Genomic DNA, 8776 nt, shown 5'->3' with positions numbered 1-8776 from the left:
TGTAGGCTTTGGAGAAGCTCTCACATGAGCCTTTCCTTTGGCTAAACGAAGGGCCTCATTAGGACTAGGCGGTTCTGTAGAACTCTGTTCTGAAGCACTAGATGCGTGAGCTATGTCCTTGAACTGTTTCTCAAACTTGTTACTGAGCTGCTCCATTTGTTGCTGAAACTGAGTAGACATTAACTTGTTTGCTTCTGCTATTTGCTTGGACATGGCTTGGTTCAAAGCTTCCATAGCCTCTGGAGAAAGCTCCATTGTACCTGCAAATTAAATAAGAAACTCGCAGTAAATTGTTCTTGGGATGAGAAAAACGAAAATAAACTCTAAGACTCAGAATTTTACACAATAGACTCACGGATATAGACTTAATATCGAACAAACTACAAGAGAATCGATCAATACCAACCCTATAATGAACAATTTCGAAATAAACAAACCCTAATTTGCAGTCTAATATCGAACAACACAAAACTAAATCCTAAACTCCCAAAACTTGACCTAAACTCAAAGAATCAACAATAACTAAACCCTATTAGACCTAGACACAAACGAATCAACAAAAACAAATTCAAACCCTAAAACTAGACAACAAAATTAAGGAAAACACAAGAGATTAGGGTTCTTAGAATCGCTTAGCCTTGGCACAGAGTTGGCTCTGATACCACATGATAGGATTTCCCTAGGATAGAAACTCTGATGAAGGCTGTAGACTGATGAATGATGATGAGACTCGATGGTGATGGTGCGGAAGTGCCAATATGGTGGAGATAATGATGTGAGATCGTGAATGTAGAGGGATATGGTGATGATCAGATGTTAGAACAATGATTCGATGGAGATAGATTGTTTAGGTGGTGATATGGAATGTAACAAGTGAAGAGTTTCTGAATCACAAAGTGTATAGAAACCCAGAAATCAAGAACGCATTCAAGAATTCAAATTGAGAGAAGAAAGTTCACAAAACATGTTTACAACATACTTCTTCGCTAAAGAAAAAGGAGGCGTGGCTATGGGGCTTTATAATCAACCCTAGGCTCGACACTCCAAACAACAGGAAGTTCAAAATAAAACAACAAGACGTTTTAAGGAAAACAAGAAAAACAGCAAAACATCAGGTACTGAAGTCTGGCGACTTAATACTGAAGTCTGGTGACTTAATTCTGAAGTCTGGTGACTAAAGTCTGAAGTCTGGTGACTAAAGTCTGAAGTCTGGTGACTAAAGTCTGAAGTCTGGTGACTGAAGTCTGAAGTCTGGTGACACAATACTGAAGTCTGGGGACTTGTTCATTATTTCCCATTGGCAATGACTTCTAGATAACTCGACGTAGTGATCCATTTGCCTCATTAAAAACCATATCAAGAAAACCCAGTGGGACAAAACTCAGCTATGGGAAAAAGAGTACAAACTTCACACCTAAGTTATCTAGTTATCATTACCGGGTGAAGTCTTCAAGGTGGAGATGTTAAAGACCTGGATCCTCGGTAGGTTGAATGACCCGTCAGCTATGAGTGAATGAGCTTCCTTAGCCATCTCCTTAGCTCTTGAGCGAGTGATCCTTCCCACAATCTCCGGTTCCTCTGCAGCTTCTGACTCCTTGCTAGCCATGATCATATCATTTATGGTCTAGTTCCGTGTGGTATGTGGGGATTGTTTACATATGAGCTGTGTTTCCATGGAGAAGTTCTCAATTTTGTTACAAAATTACAAGGTCTTCATCAACATGCTCACATGGTTTTGGCGAGTTCGGTTGTAATCAAATCTAACATGGCTTTTCAATGTGTTTGAACGAGGTGTTTTAGAAAGGTTCACAAGTGGTCGTCTTCCTCGTGAATATCACCTTATGTCATTATTTTCACCAAGCAAAGATAAACATCGATGGAAAAAGAGGATTTCTTGGTCATTAAAGGAAGCTTGGAAGCCATAATTGTTTTAACAACGGCTCTATTTGGAGGAAGTTTTAGCAAATTGCACTTGAAACAGAAAAAGAAATGCCATGAAGTTCTTAAGCGAAAGTATTATGAAGAGAAATTTGCACTCACACCTACTTTCACTCAAAGTATTCACTTCCACACCCACTTTTTACTATAGATATACTTTTGCCTTATGAAATTACATATTACTCCTCTAAATAAACTAACTCTAACTCTCTCTCCTTCCATGTTACCTCTCGATTCTTTTTCTTTTGTTTTGTCTCTTTTCTCTTCTATTCCATGTTACCTCACCTTTTTTTTCTTTTTCTTTTTTTGTCATCTTCACACAAAATTCTCTTTTCTCACTATTTTATAGAATAATTTTTCTATTTTCAATTAGATAAAGCTAATACCCAAATCAACAACCAATTCTCTCACAAACCCTTTAATCCCCAAATGTTTTGTAAACTCTCATCTTCTCTCTTCCGTTCCACAATCTTGCCAATTTCAACCAAACTCATCTTCAAATTTCCATCTTATGATTCATTATGGTCTTGTGATTCTTTAATCTTAAGTTTGATCTGATTAGACATTTTTTTGAGTTTTTGGGTTTATATGATTATTCGTTTTTGATCCTTAGAATTTCCTGAATTATATGCTTATTTACACTCTGTTTTGTGATATAGACCAGATGTATTTTGATGAGATGGTTAGTTTATAGTGGATAGTTTATAATGGATAGTCATGTATGGATCATATTTTGGTGAGATGGTTAGTTTATAGTGGATAGTATATAATGGATAGTCATGTATGGATCAGATTTTGGTGAGATGGTTAGTTTATAGTGGATAGTTTATAATGGATAGTCATGTATGGATCAGATTTTGGTGAGATGGTTAGTTTATAATGAATAGTCATGTATGAATCAGATTTTGGTGAGATGGTTAGTTTATAATGGATAGTCATGTATGGATTAGTGGTGAGGAATCTAGTTATGGTGATGCTTAAGTAGGTTATGGTGATGAGTTGGTTTAGGAAAATGAAGATTCCAAGCTACTGTTCTTGAGAGTTATAAGTCTCTAAATCTTTTTCTCTGATTAAGTTGTTTGATTGTTAAGTTATCAATTGTGATTTTGTAGGTGGATGTTGAGGGAAGAATTTTGATTACATAAGAATAGATCTAGATGCATTCTTTGCCAAAGATGCACCAATCATATCTATCTCAAATCAGGCTGAAGTCATTTGGTGGATATGGGCCGCTCCAAAATCTGGGAAATAGAGAGTTTGTTGATGATTTTGATGAAGGAGAAACCAAAAAGACTTTGATCGTGTGGTTTGTGAGATGAGAGAGAACTTACAGTTTTTATTTTTGTTGAAAGAGAAAAAAAAACAAATAACTAAGGAGAGAGAAAAAGATAAGAAGAAGAAAGATACTATAAATAATTTGTTTGGTGGCTTTGTGTTTGTTTGTAAAATGTGATGGGCAAAATAGTCATAAAAATAATGAACAGTAGCAAAAAGTAGTGAAAAAGTATACTAGTAGCAAAAAGTATGTCAAAATGAAAGAAGTATCTCACAAAGTAGGTGTGAGTGCAATTCTCTCTATTATGAATTAGTGGACAAAGGTATCTTCGAAGATTTAAGATTCGGGCCGAATCTTTCTAACCCGGAGGGACTAATGAAGCGCATCTTCACCATCTTAACGACTTTCTTGATTGTTTGGATCATGTTAATGGGCCTTAGGTTAATTGGGTTTTAAAACTATATTATAACATTATTGTTTTACATTAGACTAGGGTTTTGTTTTATGTTTCTTATTTAAGGAGACGTGAGACTGTTTTGTAGAGGATCAATTGTTGATTATTGAATAAAGTTTTATGAGAGCTTTGTCTTAAGCTTAGAGAGAGACTCTTAACCATAAGAGCTTGTATTCAAGCCATGCAAGGAGGACTTGTAAAACCACGTAGATATCGTTCTTGGTAATTGATCTAGACTCTATCCATATTTCTTCTTCGTCAAGTCTCAGCGTTCTAAGCAAGATCTGTTCGTGAATCTGAGTTCTCTTGGAGATCTAGCGTTCTCGTCCCTTATTAAGCTTCTGCTCTCTATCAGTATGTAGCCACGAGTAAATATGATCTGTAAGAGATTCGATTGTGTTTCTTTCCTCCTTTTTCTTATTGTATCATCTGAAGTCTTAACTCTAATTATGATAATATGATCTCTCAGTTTCTTGTTTTAGTACCTTTCGTAAAGCTTGCTTTTTTATGATGAAGATAAATCTAAGTTGAAATCAGTTTCAGAAATCGAACAGAGTTTGTTGGTTTGTCTTACTTATAACTCAGATTCAGATATATACTTTATCTATATATATATATATATATATATATATATATATATATATATATATATATATTCATCTTTTAGGCTAGTAGAAGTACACTCGGTGTCAAGGCATTTATAATCAGTGATCAAGCTCAAACAAAATTGACCCGATTGGTGCAGCTCACACCATTTAATTGAAACACTCATGATTAAAATTTGATAAATAATAAACAATTGTTAAAAAAATATTTTAATGATTAAGCAACCTTGATAGAGATTTTATAATGAAAGGTGATTTTGTTTAAAGTTATTACTGAGTTGATTTGATGAATTTAATATTAATTATATGATTAATTTCATTATAAGCAATTTCATAGAAATTCTCTAGTGGAAATGGTCTAAAGGTATCTTTACTGGTGTTTTGTAGAGGGTTGCTCTCAATTAAAAAATTAAAAGATATTAAAAATAGATAACTGAGGAAAAAGAAACTAAAGAAATGTTGCTTCTTGAAGTAATTTAAGAACGGAATGAGCAACATTGCTCTTCTTTTCTCTAATTCTGATTGATTAAATCTTCTTTTATTAATAAAATATTAAATATTTAATTTTAAGTAATTTGAATGAGTTGCTCATGGGTAAAGATCGTCTAAAAACTCTACGTTTACGAATTCTAAAACCATCTACATTGGTGAGAACTCTTCTCAGTTTCTCATAAATAATATTTTAATCCTTTTAGTTTTTTATATTTATTTTAAATAGTAACTAAAAATTGTCTAATCACAAAATAACACCTGGAAAATGAGTTTCTCAATTTTTTTGAACATTTCTCAAATGAAAATCGGATCTCATTCTCTCTCATCTTTTCTCATTACTTTTTATTAATTATTTAAATCATGAGAACTGCACTGAGAAACCCCCAATGCTGATGCTCTTACTCTCTTGCATGCTTCTCAACGTTCCGTTTTTGGCCAATTTACTTTTCACCAACCCACTTTCGTCTTTCTTTTTTTTGGCATCACGCAAAGATTGCAACAGCCCTCTCTCTGTCTAGTGCTCATCTACAGACCTGATATTAGCCACAAAATTTTATAGAATCCATACAAAGAAGATATGCCAAAGAGATTCTTACAATTTCAAAATCATGTTCGTCTGTTTCTACAGCTGTACCACTTGCTGTCACAGACTCCCTAATTTTATTTTATTTCTACAGGGTGTAAAGCTTCAACCATCACTCGAGATTGGTCCCGACTTTTTCTAATACACTCTCGCTCACTCGTGATTTGTGAAAATATCCAAACGCTTCGTGAGGGACTCACGACAGAGTTTTCCTCCTCATCTTTCGTATCCCTACGCTCACAGGCGCTTTGCTTGTCGACATTTCTTATTGCTTACTCGTACGCCATAGTGTGTGCTTCATAAGAGCTCGAGGTGGAGAACCGAATAGAACAATCTTGTCGTTTCAAGTCACGCTGTTTCCAAACCAAGGGTTTTGCATCGGCGTAGCAGCACACCATGCCGTTTTAGATGGGAAAACGACAACCAGTTTTCTCAAATCTTGGGCGCACGTATGTAAACATCAAGATTCTTCTCTACCTCACGATCTGATTCCGTTTTACGATCGCACGGTCATAAAAAGTCCACCAAGTAGCGATATAATGATTTTGAACTCATGGCACAGTTTAGTCAAAATGTTCACCGGTAAAGAACCAGAAAACTTCAAGAGTTTACAGCTTAGTCCGTCACCGGTGATTAGTCCTGACACAGTTCGGTACACTCTTGAACTCACTCCCGTAGATATCCAAACGCTTCGGGAGAGGCTCAAGAGAGAGTCATCATCCTCCTCTTCCTCGTCAAAGCAGCTTCGTTTGTCTGACGTTTGTGATAATATATTCATATGCGTTAACTTGCGTGATTAGAGCTCGAGGTGGAGATCCCAATAGACCTGTCGGGTGTGTGTTTGCTGCGGATTGTCGAAATATAGTCACTCCACCGATCCCATCGAGTTATTTTGGTAATTGCGCCATTGGTATCGGTAGAATTCCATTAACTGCAGATACGTTTATGGGTGAAGAAGGGTTTTTGGCTTCTACAAGGTTGGTGAGCGACTTGGTTGAGGGATTGGACGAGGGTGTGGTGTGGAAGATCCCAGATTTTGTAGAGTTATCTAGAAGTCTTCCAAAAGAAGCACAGTTTCTATCTGTTTCGGGTTCGACCCAGTTTGGAGTATACGGGTTGGATTTCGGGTGGGGAAAACCAGAGAAAGTGGTGGGTGTGTCGATTGATCAAGGCGAAGCGATTTCCTTGGCGGAGAGTAGAGATGGAAATGGCGGTGTGGAGGTTGGCTTCTCTCTCAAGAAACATGAAATGGATGCTCTCATTGATTTGCTCCATAACGGACTAAAAGTTTGACCACTCCTTTCCTCAAAATAAAATTCTCAAAGCATCTCCAGTGGTATAATTTTATTATAAATTTCACATTATTTCAAAAAAAGAACTTCATTAAGAGATTTTTCAAGAAATGACTTCTTCAATGGTAAAGCCTTAGAGCTTGTTTATCGGTAAGTTCTTAGAGGAGTTTTAAGGGTTTTGAATCAAAAAAAATAAATCAGAAGTAAAAAAAAATTTAAAAGAGCCCCTTATATATTATACCGGATTGTGTTATAAGAGACGATACGTGTCGTGTTTCTGTTGGTCGGACATAATAATACAAAAGAAAAAAAATTTCTTTTCCTCTCTCTCTCTTTCTCTCGCGATGCGCTGAAACGACAAAGGAATTTGGAATCAGAAAGAAGGGTTTGGAATTGATTGATCTGGAATCAGATGAAGGGTTTGGATTCATGATTAGCGTTCTTTGATTTTGGATCGAAAATTAGGATTAGGTGATGTTTGTTAGAAAATTAGCTAACAGAGCAAGCCTCAAGAAAATAACAGCTCCGATTCGTTTTCTTTTAAGTGTTTGTGTGATTCAACGAGTTTTTTTCGCTTTGATTGAGCAGGTGGCTCGTGCTTCGGCTTTTGGCTTGGGTCTCGTCTACGGGAACATAAAGCTCAAGGTCTTGAAGGTGAAAATTTTCTATCTTCACTTTTGTTGTGTCATCTATTTCTGATTAGATTGCTCTTTAACTGCTATGAATCTGCAATATTGTGTCTGTAGTTTGATCTCGAAAAGGTTATGATTGATTCTGATTCTTTTTGTTCGTCATCTGTTGATTGTGACATTTGAATTTGGTGACTTGATATTTCGAGTTTGGTGGCTACACATAACTCGAGCGAGTGAGCAAAGTTTTGTTTGTTGGCCTGATACGTTATTGTGTTCCCAATACTAGTTTCATGTAATTTTGTTTATCCTATTACTAGTTTCATCTAAATCTCTTTCTGTTTTTTTTTTCTTAATTCACAAACTATGTGTTCTGTTCTTTGTTAGAAAACGATTTGATCCAACTACTTTTTTCTTTTCTTTTTAATTCAGTTTTGGTTTGGCTCTGTTTGTTTGTGAATACAACACTTGTTTGGTTTCTTTTTGAACATTAGAATTGCATCTATAAGTTTGATTGTATAGTTTCTCTTTCATCTTGATCGAAGATGTTTTTTGGATGAACTATGAAATATGTGATTCAATTTGTTACTGAGTTTGTGTAGTTTTGGGGTTTGTTGGATTTTGATTGAGAAACCTTATTTTGGCCAATTGAATAATAGTAGTAACTTTAGAACAGGTTGATGTTCTCTGGCTACAAGATCTTTGTTCTTGAAACTAGAACTGGTTTCAGGATTGTAGTGAAATAGTATGGTTTGTAATCGATTGTGGGTGATTTTGTTCTGTATATGTGTCTCAACTCAATTCTACTGCTTCTTCCTGCCATAACCAAACATATGTTTCGTAAATTTCAGCAATGTACCGTGGAACTGTAAAAAAGGTATCACTGCAAGGTATTAAACTGGTAAGTTCAGCAAAACTAGTGTTGTGATTATTTTTTGGAATGGGACAGAGATTGCCTCATATAACTTTTAAATCTGTTATTTTGAAAAATACTAACAAGTATAAAAAGAGATGAAAATTGTGTTCTTTCTTACTCACAGGATGTGTCCTCGACTTGTTTGATGATGTCGTTTTGATGAATTTTGCAGGTATTGGTGGATTTCCAATAAAATCCGAAAGCTGCACATGAATGAATTATAGAAACTCAGAGAAGCAATAAATTGATTCAACATCCGAGAGCAACAACAAGCTTGTACTCAGCACCAACAAGCCAAGAGCAACTTCAACTTCAATCCTCATGTCATGGTTCGTGCTTGTACTCGGTTCGTGGTTCAAGCATGTACTCAGGTTTTTTTTTTCTTTCAACTTTAGTGCTCATGTCATGATTCTTTTTCATGTTTTGCTTGTAAAACAATATTTTCAAATATAAGATACCCAAAGTTAGAACCTACCATTGGAAGAGAAAAATTTAACTAAGAGATCATGGGTTCTTATATTCAAAACAATACACAATTAATTCATAAAAAAATCAAACAGTGCTTAAGAGACTCCAATTATAAACCTACCG

At 35.5% G+C, this 8776-nt stretch overlaps 1 protein-coding gene and 1 long non-coding RNA gene across 2 annotated transcripts; both read left to right on the top strand.

The window, feature by feature from the left end:
* Positions 1 to 2251: 2251 nt before the first annotated feature.
* Positions 2252 to 3370, top strand: LOC147933433 (uncharacterized). The gene is made up of 2 exons (XR_015574920.1): positions 2252 to 2462; positions 3051 to 3370. It is a non-coding gene; the product is annotated as an uncharacterized LOC147933433 (long non-coding RNA).
* A 2092-nt stretch (positions 3371 to 5462) lies between these two features.
* Positions 5463 to 8659, top strand: LOC104732932 (phenolic glucoside malonyltransferase 1). Its single transcript, XM_010452537.3, has 4 exons — positions 5463 to 6569; positions 7229 to 7294; positions 8121 to 8170; positions 8358 to 8659. Exons 1-3 carry the CDS (start codon positions 6294 to 6296, stop codon positions 8139 to 8141), a joined length of 363 nt encoding a protein of 120 aa, XP_010450839.2. The 5' UTR covers positions 5463 to 6293; the 3' UTR covers positions 8142 to 8170; positions 8358 to 8659.
* Positions 8660 to 8776: the final 117 nt, after the last annotated feature.

The sequence above is a fragment of the Camelina sativa genome, chromosome 12 (assembly GCF_030686135.1).
Source record: "Camelina sativa cultivar CO46 ecotype springtype chromosome 12, ASM3068613v1".
Lineage (NCBI taxonomy): Eukaryota > Viridiplantae > Streptophyta > Magnoliopsida > Brassicales > Brassicaceae > Camelina > Camelina sativa.
The sequence above is the reverse complement of the archived record's forward strand: the minus strand, read 5'-3'. Positions and strand labels throughout refer to the sequence as shown.

Coding starts and splice junctions, on each gene's coding strand:
- LOC104732932 (XM_010452537.3), top strand. CDS start 6,294: ATGGGTGAAGAAGGGTTTTTGGCTTCTACAAGGTTGGTGAGCGACTTG. Junction 6,570..7,228: donor ATGGAAATGGCGGTGTGGAG/GTTGGCTTCTCT, acceptor TTGATTGAGCAG/GTGGCTCGTGCTTCGGCTTT. Junction 7,295..8,120: donor TAAAGCTCAAGGTCTTGAAG/GTGAAAATTTTC, acceptor CGTAAATTTCAG/CAATGTACCGTGGAACTGTA.